Below are 24,938 nucleotides of genomic sequence, written 5' to 3' on the forward strand. Positions count from 1 at the left end.
TTTATGAATTCATCAGTAAATTCCTCGGTAAAATAAGTATTTGGTCACCTACAAAAAAGAAAGATATCTGGCTCTCACAGACCTGTAACATCCTCTTTAAGAGTCTCCTCTGTCCTCCACTCGTTACCTGTATTAATGGCACCTGTTTGAACTTGTTATCAGTATAAAAGACACCTGTCCACAACCTCAAACAGTCACACTCCAAACCCCACTATGGCCAAGACCAAAGAGCCGTCGAAGGACACAGAAACAAAATGGTAGACCTGCACCAGGTTGGGAAGACTGAATCTGCAATAGTCAAGCAGCTTGGTGTGAAGAAATCAACTGTGGGAGCAATTATTCGAAAATGGAAGACAGGACCACTGATAATCTCCCTCGATCTGGGGCTCCACACAAGATCTCACCCCGTGGTGTCAAAATGATCACAAGAACGGTGAGGAAAAATCCCAGAACCACACGGGGGGACCTAGTGAATGACCTGCAGAGAGCTGGGACCAAAGTAACAAAGGCTACCATCAGTAACACACTACTCCGCCAGGGACTCAAATCATGCAGTGCCAGGCGTGTCCCCCTGCTTAAGCCAGTACATGTCCGGTCCCGTCTGAAGTTTGCTAGAGAGTATTTGGATGATCCAGAAGAGGAATGGGGCAATGTCATATGGGCAGATGAAACCAAGGTAGAACTTTTTGGTAGGAACTCAACTCGTCGTGTTTGGAGGAGAAAGAATGCTGAGTTGCATCCAAAGAACACCTACGGTGTGGAAACATGGGGGTGGAAACATCATGCTTTGGGGCTGTTTTTCTGCAAAGATAAGATAAGTTTTAATATGTTTACATAGGACTTGTTGGACTTGGGTCTTTTTCTACCTAAATTGCTATGTTACTACACCTTTGAGTTAGACTTGAAAGTTACCAGGGCATTTCTGTTTACTTTACTTCGTTATAATTTTTTTTTATTATCATAGCTTAAAAGGGGTACATACTGTAAATATAGTTATATTGTTATTCTTTAAATAAACTTGGGAAGTATATCAGGTCTGTACTGTATATCTTTCACATCACCCCTTTAAAGTATATACCTGGAAGGCATGGATTCTCTGCTGCACTCCCTGCATAGCACATATCCCTATAGTTATAGCATTTTTACCATCTAACAGCATCCCCTCTGCACTGGTATTTTGAAGCCCATAGGGCGGATGTGAAAATGTAGGAATAGGTTCTAATAATAACAGCATCTATAGGATCTTTGTGTACCTGACATGGATGTTTGCCACTCCCCCAGCAGAACGCTAAATTATTTTGCTGGAGGCTACAACATTCTCTCCCTGTTTGTTGAGCGTTGATCAAGGAATGAATCATTCACAGAAGTGTATGGAGCTTTGTGGTGCTGAGCCACAGCATGTCCTTGTAGTCTTTGATGAAGACCGGTTAAACTTGTTCCTAGCTGACTGAGCAACTGGTTTGACCAGTATTTTATGCCAACAAATTCTGGTATCATTCCATGTTACACAGTATGCAGAAACCTGCCCAGCCAGTTGAATGAAAGGCATATTAGGATATCCATTGCACATTGTATATATGTGAGGTGTAGCTTAACTTAACTCTCACTTCAGCTGCAGTTGCACCAGGATGGTCCAGCCTGCACACTTCATCGCTGAGAACCTGAGGAGGCGACAGCAGTAAATCCTCAGCATCATTTGCAATCACATAACTGAAATAAAAACTGTAAGTCTCTTATTCATATACTGTTTTTTATATATATTTTTTTAATTAAGAACAATCTATTTTTGAATTACAGAGTGCTATTTATTTAAGATGAAGCACATTTGTAAGAAGATACTTCGGCGTGTTTGTATGTTAAATTTAATGCAATGATCAAAACATTAATTTTATGTTAATTTTTTAATTACTACTTTGTTTCAATGTACTAATTGTACTAATAATGCCTTTATGGACAATAATTCTGTATATTAGAAAAGCACTCGCTAACCTGTCTGCCAGGACCTCAGTGGGATTGAGAGCACCTCCAGTGAATCCAAGAACTGGCCTACTAATATGTATTTAGATGTTTGTCTTCTGAAGCTCAACATTGTGTGGGATCCTCAAAGTGTTTTACCACAGTAAAGTTCATCTGGAGTGTTTGAGGTCAGTGTATTAGGGAATTTCTTTAAACGGAACAGTGAGTGACAATGTTTGTGAGCATAGCTGAGAAATAAGGTAGAATGACCTGGTAAAGAATGCTTAATAATAGGAATAAAGCCACAGTCAAGTAATTGATTAACCTCAGAACGTCGCATAATATACTGGAGCCGAACAGAAAGGAATGAAGACAGGTTACATCATGCCTATCAGTCCTGAAACATTCTTTAGTTCAGGACAATTAGAATCTGCATATAGTATTTTCAAGGTATAAATAAATAAAGCAAGAAGTCTTATGACCTTTTTCTACACCATACCGTCTGAGATGCCACTGAATTTAAAATTATACTATGTCTCACAAGAGAATGAGACAAACACAATTAGGATTCCAAATCACAAAAAGAATCACTAACACAATATGAGTAAAAAAATAAAAATAAAATGTGCAGCCAAAACATAAAATACAGCAATAATTGTTATTGTGAGTGACATAAAATATTTCATACAGTCAACTTCACTATGCATTATGCCTTTGTGCAGGATAAGGGGTTGGCTCATCATAATGCATAGTGAAGTTGACTGTATGAAATATTTGATGTCACCTTTATGTAACCATAGTTAATGTGGAGAGATTAATTGATCTCGCAGATTGCTCTGTACATCATGTAGGGTCATACTTTGCAATGGCACTGTCTGGATTTGGCCCTTCATAATGTAAAGGGAAGTTGTTGAGACAAAATCATTCCTCTCATCTCAACTTGTCTTCAAACTCACCTGAAACATAATATTTAGAACATTTTAAAAGATAACATATGTGTTACCTACTTAGCACACAGGTCTGTTTTTGTATAAAATGGTACTGCTTCGGATTACTAATGGAATTGCTGCATGGAGGGAATTCTGGGGACTGCCTATTTTTTCCATTCTGTCTCTGATGTGGTTCAAGTTAACAAAGACACTGTCCACAGGACCAGACACATAGAGCGTGGAAAGACAGAAAGTCCCCATAATGCAGGGGGGTGTTTTCAGTTCACCATTTGCTAAAGTTTCTATTACATTTAAAGTACCAAGAACCAAGTATATGCCCCATATAAATTCAGGGAGAGAGGAGATTTTGGCAATTACCGGGCAAGCTGGGCAGGTCTACATTGTCATCTTTTTCAGTCCTGTTGGTATGCACAACTGTGAATCTCTTGGTACATACATTTGTTGCTTGCCATTAGTTCTGGAAAATGGACCTGGATTTTTAGGCCCAAAGAAAGCACATTTTGTTTTATGAAAACTTGCAGTCGTGAGAATTTAGCGGACATTAAAGCCTGCAAGACATTTTGTACATGTGTTAACTATAACATAAGCAAGTTGGATGGACTTTTGAAATTTAGCTCCCATTCAGCTTCCCATTCTACTCAAATGATAGGGATGGGAAGGTGCACCCAGTTTTTCTTCTACAGGGGCACAGTGTCACTTCAGGATTATGCAGCTGTAGCTGGGTAACAAAGAAGACATGTGTTCTTTCTATTTAAAAGACGTGATGCTGAAATGTAAGCAGACTCAGACTTCAGGGATTCCATGCGTGCTCTGTTGAGGTGTGGCGCAATTAAGGAACTCCAAAGACACATTTGTATTGCATTAGTATGTGTGTGCTTCCCATTGCATTAAAAGGACACTTGAAATATTTTTATTTCGTTATTGTACTCCAGGGGCCTAACTAAATACTAATAATAAATCTTAGGTCAATGTAGATGGCAGTTTCTATAAAATTGTAAATTACTGAATATTTTCTGGATTACATGTCGCACAGCTTCTAATGTACTCTTTACAAAGCTTATATTAATGGCAGTGTCTGGAGGATCTACAGTCGTCTGTGTACAGTGTTTCTGTAATAGACATTGTTCCCCATGGTTCGATGCTTGCAACAAATATGGATTTCCTTTTTTTCCACTTGATAAGCTGTCTGATGTTACCAGAAGCAGTTAATCATCTGAACAAGCTGCTTCATATGATGCTAAATAATAATTGTAACAATATCAGGCCAAACAGGTAAAATCATTTATCATTCTATGTTTGACATTTACTTTGGTTCCAAAATAAAGGGGAAGTTCGTTACGGTCTAGTTTCACCACAATGGATTGAGTTTCCAAAATGCAGTAACAGATAGGAAGAAGCTCTTCAATTAATGTATGTGATAGCTCATATTTACGCATGATAATGTTTTCACTCTATAGTCGGTTTTCATTTATTTACACTGTCACATAAAACATAATTGTTAGATTATATTGGGCTCACTTCACGCATCTGTAAAATATTACATTATACAGCGTGAAATAAATGTATTACATTTATGAAGATGATGATTGGGTTTTAGGTGCAAGAGACGCGTTGCCATTCCCTGGTTTCCTATTCCAGAGAGGGACTCAATCTCTCTCGCTCTCTAGATGTATAATATAACATTTTGTTAAAGGTTATTCTTTGAGTTTTAGTGTTTGAGGTATAACACGTCGTGAAAATATATCAAAAAAGCATAAAAAAATTAACAAAGTATTAATTCAAATATTTTTTACCATTAATACAATTTGGAGTATTTCAGAGGCATTGCAGGTATCTAACAAAACCAAATATGAACAAAAGGTTAATTGTTCTTCAAATTACATGTTGATTATGTTACATTTGGTACCTAAGAGATCATTTGCCAAGTTAGATAATTCCCTTTGGGGGGAAAGCAGTGAGCTGTTTTACATTGTGATCATACATGCGTTTGCTGTGTCTCGGGGGGCGCGTAAATATAAAGTATTATTATATTTTTTTTTATTTTGTAGTTAGGTTGCTTACACGCAGACCATCAATTAATCTAGTAATACGTTCACAAATATCAACCAAATTTAATTTCAGATCTGCTTACTTGTAAGAATACTAGCCTGATTCTTTTTTCCCACACTTTTACTGCTTAGGTGTGTACATATACTTATAGTCAAACCAACTAGCTCTTCCAGTCTGCCCAGTAGTATTCATAGAGTGAGTGTTGAAGAAAGGAACACGTGAATGAACGGTGGAAAATTTTGAAAATTCATATGTGCGCATTGTGGAGAACCATATCTTTTTTCAGATGTTTATTTAGGTCTTTGTTGTCTTTGGCTATTTTGGGGTTCGGAGAGCAAAAAGGAGGGAGTGTTAAACTGTTAAACACAATGGCATTATGATGTAAGGTATGCAAGGAATGTTTGTATAATAAGCATCGATATTTAACTAGACAAATATACATTTAAATAATCTGAACGTTAAGTAATACAGAATTCAGATTCAATTGTGAGTGAAAGAAAAGCTTGTTCTTTTAACCTGTAGCATACTAAAGTTGTATTTACTATTTGGTTCCCGAAACTTGGGCTGCAGCTACAGCCTATTAATCTAATATTTCATTTATGTACAGTATGATAGGGAAGAACTTTGATTTTACATTTTATTAAACAAAACGTAGGTGCGCCCATCCTCTGGATGACCCAGGATTCATCGGTCTTTGAATTTAACAAAATACAAACTTTATGAGTATTTTATGAGTACCAAGCGTGGGAGTGTATTACAAATTCATTTTTTGATGAATGATATTGACAATCCTGATCACCAGTGCTCAAGTTACTAGGGTTGCATCCGTTATGATATGGCTATCCCAATATATGAATATATTAATGATTATAAACTTATTTAAATATGCATGGGACAGACACACGGCTACCCTGAAGATAGTTACTTTGGGGTCTTTGTATTTATAGGAATATGTCTGCTGTGAGTTCTGCTCAGCAGATGACGCGACTTGTGAGCAGTAATATGAAAAATCATGGCTACTTCCTATTTGAATAGCGCTATAGGGGCACACAAGACTAACCCCAATTATTTATGGTGCTGTGTAGAGTGCAAATACCCATGTATACGATTCTAGCTTTTATACACTAGTGACGTTTGGCAGAGACGATAAATAAGCATGTAATCCCGGTATCCCGCCCCGTTGTGTGACAGACAATGCATGTTACTAGCAGTGCAGAGTGTGACAGTGTGTTAATAAAGTTCGGAGGAAGGGGAAGTCGCTGATTTCCTGTGTTTGTATTTCCCGCCCGGCGCTCTCTCAGGCAGCGGAGTGGAGGGTTCTCGCTACCCACTCTCTGCAGGGGTAAACGGACTGCTGCTCTCTCTGCCTACCGCTGTACGTGGGATTTCAGCGGGTTCGCACTTATATATAGACGTGATCGCCGCAGATCACCCAGAGTTTGTCGCCCGGGAGATATAAACTCTCTTCAGGTATTGCAGCATTGCATTGTGGGATGTGTAGTCCGAGGCAGCTGAGGTGCCAGCCTAGGGGGGGCACACTGTCCGCATGAGGAAAGACACCACCTTACGGCCTCACAGTAGGGTTTTTTTTTTGTTCTCTGTTGTTAAGTCAGTAACAGGTTATTTCTCAGTTTAATGTGATTTACACTTTATTATATCTGTCCAAACACACTGGCAGTTTTAATGTGTGTTATTATATAACTTGTATAACTAAATTAATATAGCACTTCCATCTCAGTATAGCTGATGTGATCATTCTTGGTCGCCAGAGTCCGTCACTGGTCCAGAATGTACTTTAAGCCTCACAGATGCCGCTGACGAGTCATTTCAGGACAGTGACATTTGTTTTTTGTCATGTTTACAAAAGCAATTACTCTATGGTTAAGTTAACATTTCTCCTAAAGCGTATGGATGTAATTACTACGGGATTCATGAAATAATGAACTGTAATTATACGTCCTCCTGCCATATACACTCTAGCAAAAATTTCTAAGGTTTGTTATTTACACTTTTGGCTAGTTTGTTTGTTTGTACCCCCGAATGCATACTTTTCTTGTCAGTGTGAAAGGGTTTTACTGAAATAAAGTACATTTACGGTACAGGTTTTTTTTTAAGCAATATAGTTTAAATCCATACACCCAGATACATTCTAGGCTATCAGGTTAGAAAAGTGGTTTTATTACCATAGCAACCAATGCATTACTCAAATGAGATCAATTAGACCAAGCCTTGGTTTAACATTGTAACTTTGTTTAAACCCTTGAATTGTCAGAACTATAGCAGTAATTTTACATCTCTTACGTTTAATACATGTGCATTTATCAGAATGGTTATTAATGTCTCTTGATTAATTTGTTTGTGACGATAATGTTCCCTCAATCTGTCTTTTCAGGCGTCTGCCAACGTCTTGTAAGTGCGGTATCACTATGAGATTTGCAGAAAGTAAGCCAGTTGGATAAGACGTCGGGGTTGCTTTTGTCTTCAGGATGAACATCTCAGGAGGCAGCTGTGGGAGCCCAAGCTCTACTGAAAGTCTTCCTGCAGGGGACCTATTTAAGGAGCTATGGTCCAAACTAAAGGAATGCCATGATAAAGAATTACAAGGTATGATGGGAAGCCTGTGCAGAATTAAAAACCGTGTGCAATTACTTTCTTGTGTCATAGGACAAATCATTTTATGGAAAAATAGTTCATTCTGTTGCTTTTGTAAAGATGCCAAAACCGTACTTGTGTACAGGAGATAAGGCTACTAAAGTTTCCCTGTATAGTCGGTAAGGTGACTTTCAAGAATTCTCGGTGTGATTTAATTATACATTATACAGGGCCAGCCAGGCTCCTCTTGCAGCAGGAGCTCACTGGGGTTGGACATTTCATAATGTGTAATGGAATTGGAGAGTTGAAACAACAGCATTCCACTGTAGCGAATTAAACGCTTTGTCCTGTCAAAATGCTCCTGCCCTTTTAAATAAATCTTCAGCATTTTACTTAGAAACGCCGCCTGAAGACTTTCCACGTGTCGCCTGCATGTTTTCTTGGTGGCCTTGCTACTGTTTATACTGCTCATTAGACATTTCCACATGGACCAAAAGGATTCGGACACGTTTGTTTCTTTTTTTTTTTTTTTTTTTTTTTTTTTTTTTTTTTTTTTGGACAACAAATTTTGTTGAGAGCTGAGAGAGAGAGAAATGAATACATGCTCGCCAGAAAAACATTAGGGGCTGAAGCAAGATATCTGCTAGGGCTGGGAAAACTATTCCTAATCTGTCACAGTTTTTATTCCTTGATTTGGTGTTTTAGCTCAGTGAGAATACTTGAGAAAAACAAAGTATGCTTGCCAGTTAGCAATATTTTACCTGTTCATGCAAGTAGAGACCAAGGAGTAGCGTTTCCTACTATTGCGTTAATGCTTGGCCACTACGTAGCTATTTAGATTGTTCTAGCACAATGAACCACTCATTGTTCTCTGTGAGCGTACAGTTTATACTATTTAAGGCTAGTTCCCGCTTGCTAAATGGGGGGGGGGTCGCTGCATGGTATTTTTTTTACCTTTGTTTCAGGACTGTACATGTGGTCACATCTTATTTTACATAAAACAATGAACTGTACCAGGTCTTGGCTCATGGTGATGGGGTTTGCTCACAGAAGGCAGCTATGAAAGGTCTGACTCCTAAATGGTTTGATTTCAGAAATATTTTCAGACCTCTGATTTATTTGACTTTGTGTGTGTGTATATATATATATATATATATATATATATATAATGTGTTAAGCATCTGTAATTTAATATACCTGTTTTATACATGAATTGTGCCCATTAAGTTGAGGGCATGCAGACAAGATGTCGTAGTCTGTATGATCAATTTATTGTCTTTGCATCTTTGTCTAAAAGCAGAATATCCGTGTGCTCTTTGGGGAGCGGTACATGTGTAACTGAAACCATTTCTTTTCTTTCAGAGCTTCTATTGAAAATCGCCAAGCTAAAGAAGCAGAGGTGCTTGTAAGTATTGAACGCGCTGGATGCAGCCATATTCAGTAAGATTCTGCAGCTGCTGATTAATCGGGGAGAACAGAATCCGCTGAGTTTAAAGCAACACTAATCTTTAACCCCTTAATGTACATGTACGGGCTCAAATGCATTGTTTTCAATGGGTTTAGGGACCGCCCATTGTCCTTAAGGGGTTAAAAATAACTGCTTTCTTATGAGGAAGTGGGTTATTTTTCTAAAACAAACCAGAAATGCAACCTGTACTTTAGATCTCTTTCCCGACTACAGTCAGGCGATGAAGGCGGTCGAAACAAGGTCCCCTCTACTTTTTGCTGCCGAGAGAGGAGATGAAGGCATGTCCGCAGCCAATCCGCTGTCACTCGTATAGCTACAGAAAATTAGTTGTATTTTCGGATGCTGCATTTTGGTTTCTGATAATAAATAGAAATTGAATCCAAAAGGATTTAAAAATGTTTTCTTTTTTAGGTTCTCTCTTGCAGGTGATGGTAGCAATTCTAAGAAAACCCTCAAAAAACACTCATAGAAACATTAAGATATATTCACCCCCCCCAGATCCTAAGATAATACAGCCTATACTTACTTCCCCCCCCTGCACAGAGCTGTATATTTTGGCTATGTAATAGATAATATCTAAAAGAAGACTACTTTAAATGTGGAAGACAATCCCACAGTTCTGGCATTGACCATGAAATTTACAAACCTACTGATCACTCCTCCTTAATTCTGAACTTTCAGAAACATTTTAATTTGAGGGAAGAATGGGCTGACTACATAGTACTTATCTGCTGTCAAATTCAGTGTTTATATGTAACCGAAGAGGTCCTTCTTTAAACCAATATGCTGTCTAAAATTCTATCCACTTTTTCCTAAAACAACGTTTGACTGTAGAAATGTGATGAGCTTTGGTGCTCTAATTCTGCAGTATTAAAGCATTTCGTTTCCGTGCTTTCCTTAAACATGAAAGAGTATTTTATTTTCACCAGCTTGGCTGTAGTGTCTGTGGGAGACGAATATCCTCCACAGGCTTCTGTTGTGACTTAATGCATACCAATCCAAATACCTTAATTATTGTTTGCTGGAGCCTCGACAAGCACTTCATTGTAGATACAATAACTGTATATAGGCGTTCTTGTTCTCTGTGACCCTTGCTAAATACCTGAGGTTTAATATTTCAGAGCTGATAACCAGAACGACAATGAGTGCCTTATGTTTATTCAAGGTTTCCCATTGAATCTTATGATCTCCGAGAGGCCGGGTCATAGACCATGATTGCCAATGCAGCGTGGAGCCAATCTGTCAGTCGTTTTACATGTAGCGACTCAAATAGTTTGAACCTGCTTTTAGTCCCTTTCTCACGGTGTGCACCTTGAACCCATGATTTGGGTCTGCACTGCTCTGCCATTTTTCATATATATATTTGTGCAAATACTGGCACAATCACTGGACTTTCCACAGATGAATTGTCGTTAAATCCCAAATCTTCATATATATGTGTTTTGATGCAAAATGTCACCATGAATACAAGCATTGATTTATTTTGGGGAGAATACCACGGATGCCTCTTCTCTTGTATTTTGATTTAGCTGGCATTTGGATTTTATTTACCTTCGGAGTCAACACGTCTATTTGTATGTGATATTTATTTATTTTATTTTTTGTCCAGAGATGCGCAACGTTTGGAAGAATTTTACACTAAAAATAAGCAGTTGAGAGAGCAGCAGAAGGTGCTTCATGACACTATTAAAGTTTTAGAAGACAGGTAAGATAATATATTATGTGTGAGGCCATCAAACATCAATACTACTCACCGGGACAAAATGCGCACCCAAAGCTTCTTCCTGCAAAGAGGTCCCAATAAGGACCGGAACTACTAGTTATGATTGAGCATTTCCATAATCTTTAGAAATGATCTCTTGGTGTATTTAAAGTTTTTAAGTATACTTTGTAGTAGTCATTTACATATGAACATAGCACCCTCCTTTTTTGCGGTTTGGGAATTCGGTATGCGATTTACCTCGGTAAGTATTATTGGCCATCGATCTGTTTATTCATCAGGTAGGTATAGAGAGGAAAATGCATATTTAGGTATATTACCTGCTTTCTGTAGAGGTGGTCGTTAAATGAGAGAGACGTCTAAAGAATATGTGCTTCAATGTGCATGCAGTAAAATGCATTAAAGGGACACCCAGCTTCTATATGCGTATGATAGCTGACTGTAATCTTTAAAAGAATGTTTTGTCTTCCGGCGTGAATGTATGGAGGGATTCACAAAAATCTCCTTGTATGCATTTTCGCTGTGTCTCTACCTCCCATCTGTTTGGCTTGCTGGAGATGCGTTCCATTCCATCTGTATGGGATTACATTTCTATTGATATCAAGCCAATGTAGGGAATGGTGCGCTTTAAGTCTGCAGTCGAAGTGTTTTGGGAAGGTAAGGTTGTCTTCCCTCTCCCTAGCATTTGTTGAATGCGTATTTTAGTACTTTAACATTCTTAGTTGGTGGGGTGTTAAGCTTTCCCTTTAAATAAAGATAAAAACAAAATAGGCACTAGACTGCTCTCCAAATAACTGTGATCTTGAGAGATCAATGTAGTGTGAAAAGGGGGTGGGAGTGGAGCTAACATAAAAACATAAAATCCTTCAAAAAAATTAAAAAAAAAAAATGTTTAGTTTATATGTACAATGTATTTTATAGGGCTTAAAGAGTATGTTTTCTTTGTGCTTCTCATCAGACTCAGGGCTGGGCTGTGTGACCGCTGTGCTGTAACAGAGGAACATATGAGAAAGAAACAGCAGGAATTTGAAAACATCAGGCAGCAGAATCTGAAACTCATCACTGAACTTAGTGAGTTGGGTTACTCTGTTTCATTTATTTTTTTTGTACAGCTATATTACTTTACAAACAAAATAATATACTGTGTTTTTATGTTTTCCGTGTTTTGCTTATATTATTGTTATGATATTGCATGGAATGGCCATTAGTGTGATTGCATTGCTATTACTGTATTTGCTCGATTATAAGACCATGTTTTTTTCAGAGCAAATGCTCTGAAAAATAATAATTGTCTTAAATTTGAGGTTGTCTTCTAATCAGACCTCAAATAGAGGTCTGACTACAAGACTAAGATCCAGATCCTCCACAGCGCTGCAGGGGACCTGGATCCTCCTTTCTGACAGCCTCTGCTGCTGTCAGAGTGGCATATAGGGGGGTGTACGGCTAACTGGCAGGCAGATGTGCATAACTGGGGGCAGGTTGACAAAAGGAAATAAAAACAAAAAATGCATTTTTCTCAAACATAGTTTTTATTAAATATGAAAAAATAGTTTACACGTGAATTAATATTTACTAGTTAAACTTTTTTTCTTATAGGGTAGTCTTATATTCAGACTTTATTTTTCTAAATTAATATTCAAATTTTGGGAGGGTTGTCTTATATATCACAAATACGGTAATTTACACTTATAAGCAAATACGGTAATTTACGCTTGTGTATTACATGATTAAACAATGATTTGCTCTTAGCCGCTATCATGATCTCCATTACTGGGCAACGCCCCAGCTTTTTATGCGGCTGTTTGTGTTTTCCTGGTAGAATCCTAAAAATTATTAGGTTTTTGAACTTTGGCTTTAGTCACTGGTGTATGTATATTTACTAGTATATTAAACAGGCATTTGCATTTATATAGTGCTATAAGAATGCATATGTTATAAAATAAGATCCCTGTCCCATAGAGTTTACATTCTAAGTAAGTTGTAGGTGTGTTTGTGGTGAGATAAAAAAAAAATGGTTCAGCTCTGCTTGCAAGTAGAAACTGGAGTGTCTCTTGTCCTCATTGAATCTTGCAAGCTTGACACTTGTGTTAACCGTATTGTGTGTCACGCACTGCTATACCTGTGTGCTTGGTGATGAGTGTGAAGGTGCACCTATTGGTCAATTTGAATTTCTGCAGATAAAGTAGTGAAACTGTAGTGAAGTTAAACCTATTTTCCTTTTTTCGTTTCCTGCAGTGAATGATAAGAACACTCTTCAGGATGAAAATAAAAGGCTTTCAGAGCAGCTCAAGCACATGCAAAAAACAGAGTGAGTACTTTGTTCAAATCCATTTTCTTTACCAATTACCTCTGATCTACCTTGAATCTAAGCTTTAGTTGAGAGTTAGGGTTACTTATCCCATTGATAAGGCTTCTGTTTTAGGCATTAAAAACAAATAGTTATAGTATTTCTAAGATTAAGTAAACCAAAATAGTGGTATCTAAAGCAAGCCCTTCCTGTCCTCAGAGATAAATATATATAATATATTTTTTTTTTGTGTGTGTGTGTTGGCACGCTGAATGAGAAAATTACAGATAAACATGAGCACTACAGCCTTGGTCAGGAAGGGTACGAAACAAACAAAAAAAAAACTACCGTACAGTCCTTCAGGGGTTGAAATACAAAAAATGTTTTTTTTGTTTGTGATGATCTTTACTTTAAATGAAGAATACATCTTCATTGCTTCTGTCAAGCTTACTTATGTGGCCACTATTACTCTAACATTAGTTCCCATGTTTAAGGGATATTTTAGGACGTTCATACCTCCTTATTGTTCAGAGTGTTTGAAATACTACATGATGGCCACTACTGGGATCTGCTTTCAAGCCTTTTTTAGCCATCCCAATTCTTCACATGCATTCCCATTTATTTTAGGGTTTCCGTTGTTCAGTCTCTTGTGGCTTTGGCTTACTGTTACAGCATTTATTTTAAATCTTTATATTCAGCATTAAGCAGATAACAAGTGACGGGCCAACAGATGCTGGAGGGGACTGCGAGGATGGTATTATCCCAGACTCCCCAGTCAGTTCCTTTCCCCTGTCCATGGTCAGTCGGATGCGCAGAAGAAAAGAAAACCAGCGTGTCAGATATACTGAACAAGCACAAGAAGTGGGAGCTGCGGAACCCAGCAGTAAGTGTGTGCTGCCTTTATAAGTTTAAGGTCCATACAGACTTTCATTTAAAAAAGAAAATTCTTACAAATGTTCTTGAGTCATATTTCTATGGAAACTCATGAGTTAAGATTGAGAGAAACAGTTTTGGCAGAATTCCTCCGTAATTTATATGTTTAGGGCACTTGATGGTAACCTTACCATGGGATTTGCTGTTGGGGGACTTCCTCTAAATCCTGCGAATGACGTCTGAACTAAGATGATCGTTATGGTTCCTACCAGGACATACATGAGACCAGCTCTCCGCTTACTGATTAAAATCAAGCAAGCCCAAATTAGCAGGACTGTTACTCAAAAAATGAGTACACACCAGGTGTTAACACTCTCACCAGTGCTCTTTTTTTATTTTATGCTATAATGGGTGTTATACACCCCCACTTAATACAGCTCTTCATATTCTTTGTTATTAATAAACTTTAAAAGCAACACAACTAAGTCATGCTCCCTTAGACATTTTGATTCTATAAAGAACATTGGCTTTGGTGTGTCTTTGAAAGAGTGCTTAAGAGCTGGAACTGAGCATATATCAAACATAACTGGCTGATGTGGCTACACAAACCGCGTGTAATCGCACATCCTTTTTTTGGCTGATTCCGAAGCACTGTTCATGCGGTAAAATGCAATATGTCTTTGCCTCCTTTTGTAGACCTTAAAAACCGCCGTTTGTAGTACAATACATTGTTTTTGTTAAATATTTTTGTTTGTTTTAGGTTCTGGGAGCGTACTACGTACACCCACTCAAGCAAATGTAAGAAAAGGAGAGGATATTTTGGTAGCAGAAACTTGTGACATGGAACAGTCTTCTGTTTCCAGTAAGTACATGCAAACGTGGGGCCATATATCAGCCAAATTATTCTTTTTTTGCATTTTTTTTCATCTGACAAGATAATCTGTTCATTTTTACCTTATTACATGTTCATTATTACTTGGTTTAATTTACGTGTACTTATCCTCTCAGTTTTCATGTTCGCTCTTCTTTTCTGATTTAATTGAGTTCAAGATCATGTAAAAGACACGTTGAGCCTTAATTGTAAAGAGCAATTGTGGGGAAACCATGTTATATTCCATTATTATTATTATATTATTTTAGAACGTTACCCTAAAATTGCTGCTTCCAAATACTTGGCATAGTTCCCATGGTCTCATTCCTTCCACTTTATTTGTTGTTTTATTTTTCTTTCCCTGGCAATATTTTTAATATCACTCCAATCTTATTGAGATCTTACTACAGTGTTATAGAGTTGTGAGAGCTAGTCAGATAAGAGGATGTTTTGGAGTGTGTAACGCCACTACGCAGAAGCAATTTTCATTCTCAAATTGGTCATTTTTGTTTACACAGATAAGCAAGGCGAGAAACCATTTTTTAACTTGGCAGCAGTTGTTGCAGAAACGCTAGGCCTTGAAGCACACGAAGACTCTGTAAGTACAACTGCAGCTGTGTCCAAACAAATGTCTAACATGCAAACTATTAATTAATCGGCAGTAGGGAGGTACGGTGATTTGGGCTTCTGTGTTTGAATATTAACATAATCTTGCTTTTCTCTATTTTGTTCAAGCAATCCCAAAGTGTCTTAAATCATCCTCGGGCTGATGCTCACAAGCAAGAGGAACATTCCCCAAGACTGGCCGAGCTAGCGTAAGATCAATACAGGTTAAGGTTTTAAAGGGAAAGTAATTGCAATATGTAGCACATGTGCTTAAGCCTAACAGAATTGGATTTTTAAAATATCAGATTTATTGTATCAACTATTGCAATAGTACAGGGACAGTGTAATGTCCCTGACACCCCTACTATGCTAATTAAAAGATTCTGTGAATACATTAACCCCTTAAGGACAATGGGCGGCCCCTAAACCCATTGAAAACAATGCATTTTGAGCCCGTACATGTACGGGCTTTGTCATTAAGGGGTTAATATGCATTCTTCCAAAATGAAATTAAAGCTCTTACCTAACATAGAAGACAACAGAAACTGTACCCCTCCTTCATGATCTGATTGGCTGCTTAAGCTGTCAATCAATAGCAGCATAGTACTTCCAATAAAATCATTGGGATTATGTCCTGTCGCCAATTGACATCTTAGACAGCCAATCAGTGGCAAGACCCGTGTTCCTCAGAGCCAGTGCTGTGGCTGACCGGTGCTGCAGAGATGCATTTGGCCGAATGCGACTCCTGCAGGGCATTTAGCTGGGTAATGGGGCAAATGCATTTGAGGGTCGTCTGCAGAATACCCCCATGCATTTGCAAAACGGACCACATGAAAATTTAGAGGGATCACACACCTAGCATATGCATTAAAGTGGATATGCTGGCAACAGTGTCTGTTTAAGTCACGAAAAAGGCAGAGCTGAACATTGTAATATGGTTATTTGAAACATTCTGATATTTTCAGCAGGCAAAAAAAGCTGTTTTGATGCATTCTTATGGCTGCGTCATTTGGCATTCTGTATTTTTTTTAATTGCATGGTATCATTTTGCATCAGGTGTACTCTACTTTTTTCTCCCATTCAGATATACAGATAACTCTCAGGATAATCCACATGGAATGGAATGGGGCACACAGCAAGCTTCCCCCGTATTTGGAGCATCCCCTGTGTTAAATGGAAACAGCACAGATGCAGACACTTCTACGTCCGTCCTTATGGGAATAAAGAGCAAGTTGAAGTTTCCGTATTATAGCAGAACATCTGACTCTCCGTTGCAGAAAACGAAGGCATTGTCTGAAGATGCGACTGTAGTTGTGCCCGTCTGCCTTGGCGCAGAAGCAGATTCTGTAATAAGTGGATATTCAGGCAACCGACAACCAAATGTCTCCATTATCGATGTCATCAACACTAATGACAATTTGAGTACAAAAAACACTTTTGACAGAGAGCTTTATAAACCGACCAAAAACAGATATGTGAAAAGGAGAAAAGCGGATAGCGATGAAGAGGTCAGCTGTGACATTTCTGTCAATAAGGAAAACAATGGACCTTATAGAACCATCTCGCTGGACAAGCCTTTGGATCTTTCAGATCGTTTCTCAGGGCTTCACCCTCGGGAGAGTAGCCACAATAGTTCTAGCGCCAATGTTATACCCCTAAATGCGCAGGACTCCTTGAAGCTGGGTTCCAAAAAGAACTCCTCATTTGGGAATTTGCATGGAAGCTCATTATTACATCCAGATCTCAAACAGGATCCCCATCTGCAAGAGCCACAGGAACAAGCTCTTGGATCAAATAACGGGGGGCATTATGAAAACAATGATGAAACCGAAGATGACAAACTACTTTTTGATGATTTAAAGGTATATTTAATCTCATCTCATTTTTTCAATGTTAAAAAAACTAAAAGGATATTGAAGCAGATGGTATGCATAATGTATAAATATAGTTAAATTAATGCCTGTTGTAAGTATGAGGGGGGGGGCATTTTGTTTATAAGGACGGGGCTCGCTCTAATGTAGTGTTGGAGAAATTGTTGGCTCCTTATAGATAGGATTTCTTGGACCAATCCAGGAATCCTTGAAGTATTTGGGGTTAAGTTTATTTAATCCATATAATGCTCCGGTAATTCACTTTTGCAAGTTTCTCTGTGTTGTTGTTTTTTTTTATTTTATTTTTTTATTATATTTAGACTGGAAGCACCCAGGAGCCAAGGAGAAAAGGGAGAACGGTGAACAGAGGCTGTGAGCTGACGTCCGTTCTGCAGCCAAACCCCCACATGGTACAGGCCAAAGTCATTTCCTTGAATAATGGGCCAAGTAAGATTTTCTTTAAACAAAAAAATAAATAAAATACACTTTAATGAATTTGGGACATGATAGTGTTATTGTCTGGCTGAAAATGATGCCAAAATCAAAGATAATAGTGGGATGGATCTATAATCCTAAGTAGTATGAATTCAAAGGTAATCATGGCATCAGTCAGTATAAAATAAGGGTTCCGTAAGGCAATAACGGGTGCAATCAGCATGAACAGCGATGTAATAAAAAAGAGCTGCAGAAGGGTGTTTTGTTTATCCATTGTACATCACTGGGGAATATGATGGCTATAATATATATATATATATATATATATATATATATATATATAACAACCCTAGATGCCAAAATGTGGGCCACTCTTTGTCTTGTCTGTTAACTGCGCATTTTATGTGGTGACTGTATTAACACATCATCTGTTGGCTGTGTGGGGATAATTTCCATAAAAGTTATGTGTGTAAGGCAATAGCCTAAGTTCAGGAAAACGCCCCTAAAGAAAACACTCTTAGTTCCCTATTTTAGTACATGTTGTTGAACAACGTTATTACAGTAGTGATTTATTAATGTGGAAAAAAATCTGCTAGGTACAAAGTGCAGTGCTGCCAGTGAAATGCATGCTTCATGAAAGAGAGATGGATGGATGTGTACATGTTCCGTGACATGGAGCGCATCTCTTCCCTCATGTGTATTGTGTTACGCTGACAAGGCATTTGATAAGTGCTGACATGCACCCATTTCTCTTCAGCCTTAAGTGCTTATTCCTCACTGTATGTTATGGGAGACCAAGAAAACATTTCTCTACATGGTTAATGATTTTTTTTGTGGGGCTTTAAAAGTATATATTTTCAATTCTGATATTTTGTTATCCACATCTCTTTTACTGATTCTAATACGCCTAGCTGTTTGTGTATAAAAAATATAAAAAAGTGAAAATGTAAAAGTTCTGGTCATCAGTAGTCATGCCTCAAAAGCTAATGATGAGTTTTCTTTTTAAGGTACACCTCCATTGGATAACATGCCATGGAGCATAGATCCGGGGGCAGATCTTTCTCAATACAAAATGGACTATAGTGAAGAAGAAGAAGCCAAAGTAATTGACACAAAATGCAAATAAAATTCAGGGCTCACGCTCTAGTCAACTGTCTAGTAAATCATTTTTCATTTTTTTCTATTTTGATAAATAGGATGAGGTCCTAGGAAAGACAGAGCAGGACGACATGGACTACACCTATGTGAGTGACAGTATGTTATTAAAGATGAGAAAGCAGGAGCTCATTGACAGTGACACTCCACGTAAGTGTATAACGTACCCAGGGTTTGTTTTCTATAGAATATAATGCGGTTTCATGCAAACACCTGTGATTAGATTAAAAAACATACACGAGGAGGAGTATTGAGAGATCTTAAATCCTGTCTAGGTTGTATATTTAAGCGGTTATAAACTATATGTATGTTGCTTAAAAAGGGGCATGTCAATATAATTGTTAGATGTTGATGGTGATTGTTCTACATTACTGTCCGGTTGCATTTTATTCTTTGGCATTGAGAGAACCCCCATGACCAACAGTTACTTGCAAGGTATTTGGCTTTAAGCCCCAGTCCAAGCATATAATATGATCAAGACTGACAAGCTTTCAAGACATCAGCAGTGTTGTCTTCAGGTGTAAGAAGGGGCCTCTGAAGTCTTGGGAGGTTGTGTGATTTTTGCATTTGATTCTACCTCTTAGATTTCTCCACTATAAGTTATTGCACGTTTCTAAAGAATCAATCTCTACCGGAAACATTATAAAAAGATCAATGTTTAGCTAATTAGCTTTGAGGGTCACAAACAGACATATATTTCCCATTTAGGGTGTGTTACAACAGGGGTATTTGCCTGCTTCTGTAGTTATTATAGGCACTCATGAAAGCCCAATGACCATTTAGGTGTTTCCAAAGACCTGCAATTCTGGCATAAGGCAAATGGGATAAGTGAAACTTAAATGCTTTTGGACCTTATTAAACTTGTTAAAGAAAATTGTGTATATATGTACGTATGTATGTGTATATATTGTGTCCATTTTAATGCGCTGTACGTGATATAATTAAGCAATATGCAATGTTTCCTGCAGCAGAAGAAAGCAAAGAAAATGACAGCTTTGAGGAGATGTTTGACAAAACAGAGTGTGGGGACTATGTGTCCTATCTCCATGAAAAGAGGTTGGAGGTTGATGGAGAGCATGAAGTGTCTGCATTGAAAAGGAAAAAGGGAAAAGAAAGAGGTTAGCAGTTTTTAAAACTGAAAATGACATACCTTTTTAGTTATTACAGAATCTTGCATTATTACCCTTTTTGCTAGAAATCATCATCATCTGTAGTTTATGCCATGTTCAAATGGATGCAAGGTTTTCATTGCATAAATTCTGTGTAATCCTGTGTTCGCAGAGGCTGATGGTAAGGAAGTCACCCATCGGAAACAGAAGGCATTTATAGAACCTTACTTCCAAAGTCCTGAAAGGTAAGATATCTTTGCCTAAATTATAGCTTTTATAGGACTGTATGAATAGTATTCAATATTGTAGATTTTGTCACAACGTTGGGGTTTATTCAAGAGTGACTCTTGACATTCTGGCAGCTTTTTGAATTCACACTATACATACTGCAGTGTAAGAGCTTGTCTTGACCTGTTTTATGTATAGTTAAATCAGTGAGGATGCTTCATTCTCTCTACCCTTTGATTTACATTATTATTTTTTAAAGCAAGAGTTAAAACCTCAGCCTTTAGGGAATAAACCCACATTTAGGCCATAATGAAATTATTGGTACAAGACCCATGAGTGCTTCATGTTATTGGTGGATATATAGTATACATACACAAGCGCTTCTTGCATGACCAGTATGTACACACAACAAATCAAGGAACCAGTAGACACCGAAATGCTATGTTTAAAATCACCTAATCTAAGGCATAAATATCAGGGATTCTGTCGCATAATTTTGATGCATCTTTCAGGAAAAGGTCTGCAGTGGACTATCCTCATATTGAGGTTGTACGCAACAAAGAGGAGAGAAGAAAGATGCTCGGGCATACATGCAAGGAATGTGAAATCGTAAGTACACAGGCCCTTGGACCTTTATACTCTACTAGGAATTTCTTAATCGGGGAAAAAAGAAAGCCGAAGCTTAACAAATGTTCTAAAAATGCACAGGTATGACACTTGCTTCTGAAGCGGCAGCGTGTGCCAAAATCCCTAACTTTTAATAGGTACCCTCCCCGCTATAAAGAATGGCAAAAAATTGACCTGCTGTTAACCCCTGTTTTGTTTGCCCCCTCTCTATCCCGTTTACTGTGGAATAAAGGGTTAATGGATACTAATCCCATGTCCATTGCACACTAGCCCAGAGCTGTGTCCAAATGACTCACACAAATTAGTTAAGGGACTGTCTAATACTTTGGTCCACTGTATGCAACATAGGTTGGGGATTATTGCTTGTATGACCTCTACCAATGACCTTCACCCCCCCCACACACACACAAAATGATAATCCTATTGTACCCACTATTTACCTCTGAGCTGGCAAGTAGGGAAGACTATGAATGGGTGCAAGGTAAACATTCATAATTGTTTTGCTCTGTGTATTTTCAGTATTATGCTGATCTCCCAGAAGAAGAGAGAGCAAAGAAGCTGGCGTCGTGCTCAAGGCATCGCTTCCGCTACATCCCACCCAGCACACCAGAGAATTTCTGGGAAGTGGGCTTTCCTTCTACCCAGACTTGTAAAGACAGAGGCAAGTACAGACCTTAACTCATAGATTGTTCCCCTATTTGTAAAGCATCATATGTGTATATCATTGGAAATGAGGAAACACACAACCCCTTTTTATAAATCTAGCAATTTACAGCATGCACGTTTCAAATCTTTATTCTATCTGCCTGTGGCATGCTTCCAAAACAAAAGAAGATGTCAAAAGTAGCACCTGCCATATTTCATAACTACTGCCATTTGAATCGGACACAATTCTAAAAAGATCCTATATCTATATACATACACACACACTGCCATCAAAAGAAAGGCTAATTGGTAACTAACACTTAGGAGCATAATTTTTATAATGATCCCAGAATAATCCCAAAGGGACCCAACTCCATATAATCAAACATTGTCATTCATATAACAATTACTACATTATGATCACATACACCTACAATATCATATAAGACACAAGTCAAATTCATATAAAGGGACTTAAATCCAATTGATTCACCAAAAAAGCCCACTGCAGCCATCTTATGCACTTTGCTGCATGGTCCCTTTTTAGATTTCTATGCCGTCAGTTTTGCAAATGGGGAAATTACCCAGAATCTGCGGTCCACACCAGTCTATTACCGTATTGGCTCGGATATAGGCCGCCCCCGTATATAGGCCGCACCCTAAAAGTTTGGTGCTTTTTTAAAGAAAAATTTTTTTTCTTTAAAAAAGCACCAAAAAACATGCTGCCACTCTGTCCTCTCCCCCCCGAGATATGCTGCCACTCTGTCCTCCCCCTCCGAGATATGCTGCCACTCTGTCCCCCCCCGAGATATGCTGCCACTCTCCCCCTCCCCGAGATACGCTGCCACTCTGTCCTCACCCCCCTCGAGATACGCTGCCACTCTGTCCCCCCCTCGAGATACGCTGCCACTCTGTCCCCCCCCCTCGAGATACGCTGCCACTCTGTCCTCCCCCCCTCGAGATACGCTGCCACTCTGTCCCCCCCCCCTCGAGATACGCTGCCACTCTGTCCTCCCCCGACTAACCAGAGCAGACTCCCGGGTGTCTTAAGGGGCCGGAGGGGGACATCTATGCACATCGTGTATACAACTCCCGGTGCCGGCACTGCAGCGGAAGTGCCGGTACCGGAAGTTGTATACGCGTATTGCGTAGATGTCTTCACGCAATGCTGAAATATTTTATTTGGCTAAAATCCATCACTGCTTTCCTAGTAAAGTTTATTTTAAAGTCTAAATATGTATAATATTTTTTTTTAATGAAGGTTACATCAAAGAGGAGCTTTCGCCCTGTCAGCGTCCACGGAGAAGACAGCCGTATAATGTAATGTTTTCTCCAAAAGGCAAGGAACAGAAGACCTGAACACGAGAACAGACTTTTTTTATGTGAATTCAGTAACTTTCTTGGCTAAACACAATTTTAGGAAAAGAGCAGCTGCATTTCTGTGGGCATTACTAGCAGTTCTGTGTACGTTTAATGGAAGGGGTTAGCTTCCGTAGGCGCAAGCAATACCTATTAGACGGTCTTGCTCAGTTTTTTGGTAGCTGGATTTTGATGTAACACATCAATATTAATCAAAATTATAAAACATTTTATACGTAATTATAAAACAACCTTCTTAATGTCTATGTATTTTCATTAATATAATTCATGATATGCATGAAGCATTAATATCCACATGCCTTCATTCTTCAAATGTACCAAAAGATAACATGTGCTGTGTATGACATGATGTCGTCCCGCAGCTCTTATTCTGTATGTGTGTTATATACATGTGTGTATTGTACCCAGGATTTTACTTTATGCGTTATCTAAAATGAGACTTTACCTTGCTTCACTCCTGCCTCTTTAAATATTACAATACTGGCTCAATAGATCTTTTTTTTAATTATATATTTTTTTAATAAATCATAATGAGACCTTGTGACAAAAAGTGGTTGTCAAAGGGCCCTAAGATCTACTAGGTCTTCTGGCACCAGTCTTTAAAAGGATCTTTTTATACTTCTATAAAAAGCTACTCTTAATTAAGCTCATAATTTGGTAAATATGACCTGCATTCTCTTTATAAGGTGGAGGTTATAATCCTGTTTTTCTTGTTTGTATAAAATATCTGCAGTTATTATATTTATGTGTAATTTTGTATTTGTAAATGAGTCTGTTTGTATTCTAGCACCTTTTTTAGTGTTTAGGGTGCACTCGGTTTTGCACTGGATAACTTAATGTAAAAACATATTTTTTTTGTTTAATAGTTGAAAAACCAGTAATTGTAATAAAATTGTGGATTATAGTATGGGTGTGTGTTCTTTTATATAGTTTAATAATTTACACAGTGCTGTATAGTACATGGATTCAGTGGGTACGACAAAACTGGAATTGACAGACTAAGACATTTATGCTTACAGTGTTTAACCAATATATCAACAAAAACATATGCATACATTCCCTATGTGACTTACCCTGCTTCATCCATCTGGGAATTCAATTCCATCATCATTTTGGGGTTCCATTAAATCTAGCATGATGTCATAGAATATTGCTATATTAAGCAATAGGTTATTATTGGGGCAAATGGGGGGAGTTGGTTGGTTAGAAGTTGAAGTTAGTGTTAGGAAGAAAAAGCTAAGATGATACAATATACTGTAATGGCCCGAATATAGGCCGCACTTTTTTCCCCCACTTTAAGTCTTTAAAGTGGGGGTGCGGCCTATATTCGGGGTCTAGCGCCCGACGCCCGGGACATGCAGTCCCGGGCGCCGGGCAGGCAGCGGGGTTAGGATACAGATCCCCCGCAGCGGTGCAGGGGACCTGTATCCTACTGTCTGGTACGCTCAGACAGCCTCCCCTGCCGGCACTTTCCACGGGGGGGGAGTACCGGCACGGGAGGTTGTCTAAGCGCATCGCACGGACGTTCACCGGCAGCGGCGATGCGCCGTTGCCGGTGAACGTGCGCACGATGCATTCTAACCCCCCCCGACTTACCAGGGCAGACTCCCGGGTCTTGCAGGGCCGGCGGAAGACATCTACGCAATACGCGTATACAACTTCCGGTACCGGCACTTCCGCTGAGTGCCAGCACCGGGAGTTGTATACACGATGTGCATAGATGTCCCCCTCCGGCCCCGTAAGACACCCGGGAGTCTGCTCTGGTAAGTCGGGGGAGGGGGGAGGACAGAGTGGCAGCGTATCTCGAGGGGGGGGACAGAGTGGCAGCGTATCTCGAGGGGGGGGAGGACAGAGTGGCAGCGTATCTCGAGGGGGGTGAGGACAGAGTGGCAGCATATCTCGGGGGGGAGAGGACAGAGTGGCAGCATATCTCGGGGAGGGGGAGAGGACAGAGTGGCAGCATATCTCGGAGGGGGAGGACAGAGTGGCAGCATATCTCGGGGGGGGAGAGGACAGAGTGGCAGCATATCTCGGGGGGGGAGAGGACAGAGTGGCAGCATGTTTTTTGGTGCTTTTTTAAAAAAAAAAAAATTTCTTTTAGGGTGCGGCCTATATA

The 24,938-nt window shown here is 38.9% G+C and overlaps 1 protein-coding gene across 2 annotated transcripts; it reads left to right on the plus strand.

Moving 5' to 3' along the window:
* Positions 1-1,617: 1,617 nt before the first annotated feature.
* On the plus strand, positions 1,618-23,145 carry RBBP8 (RB binding protein 8, endonuclease). 2 transcript variants are annotated; one of them, XM_053467957.1, is made up of 19 exons: positions 1,618-1,724; positions 7,348-7,559; positions 8,910-8,952; positions 10,625-10,720; positions 11,694-11,806; positions 12,971-13,043; positions 13,721-13,905; positions 14,656-14,757; positions 15,285-15,364; positions 15,502-15,581; positions 16,457-17,234; positions 17,564-17,690; positions 18,686-18,780; positions 18,875-18,983; positions 19,802-19,951; positions 20,115-20,187; positions 20,683-20,779; positions 21,317-21,458; positions 22,704-23,145. In XM_053467957.1, the coding sequence occupies exons 2-19, from the start codon at positions 7,442-7,444 to the stop codon at positions 22,799-22,801; spliced, it is 2,559 nt and encodes an 852-aa protein (XP_053323932.1). In that variant the 5' UTR covers positions 1,618-1,724; positions 7,348-7,441; the 3' UTR covers positions 22,802-23,145. The 2 variants fall into 2 exon arrangements, with proteins under 2 accessions (XP_053323932.1, XP_053323933.1); XM_053467958.1 differs by lacking the exon at positions 1,618-1,724 and adding an exon at positions 6,362-6,425.
* Positions 23,146-24,938: the final 1,793 nt, after the last annotated feature.

The sequence above is a fragment of the Spea bombifrons genome, chromosome 5, assembly GCF_027358695.1.
Source record: "Spea bombifrons isolate aSpeBom1 chromosome 5, aSpeBom1.2.pri, whole genome shotgun sequence".
NCBI lineage: Eukaryota > Metazoa > Chordata > Amphibia > Anura > Pelobatidae > Spea > Spea bombifrons.

Excerpts from the sequence above, each read along its gene's own strand:
- RBBP8 (XM_053467957.1), top strand. The coding sequence starts at position 7,442 with ATGAACATCTCAGGAGGCAGCTGTGGGAGCCCAAGCTCTACTGAAAGT. Across the intron at positions 15,365-15,501 it reads TTGAAGCACACGAAGACTCT|CAATCCCAAAGTGTCTTAAA; the intron begins GTAAGTACAACT and ends ATTTTGTTCAAG. Across the intron at positions 20,188-20,682 it reads TACTTCCAAAGTCCTGAAAG|GAAAAGGTCTGCAGTGGACT; the intron begins GTAAGATATCTT and ends TGCATCTTTCAG.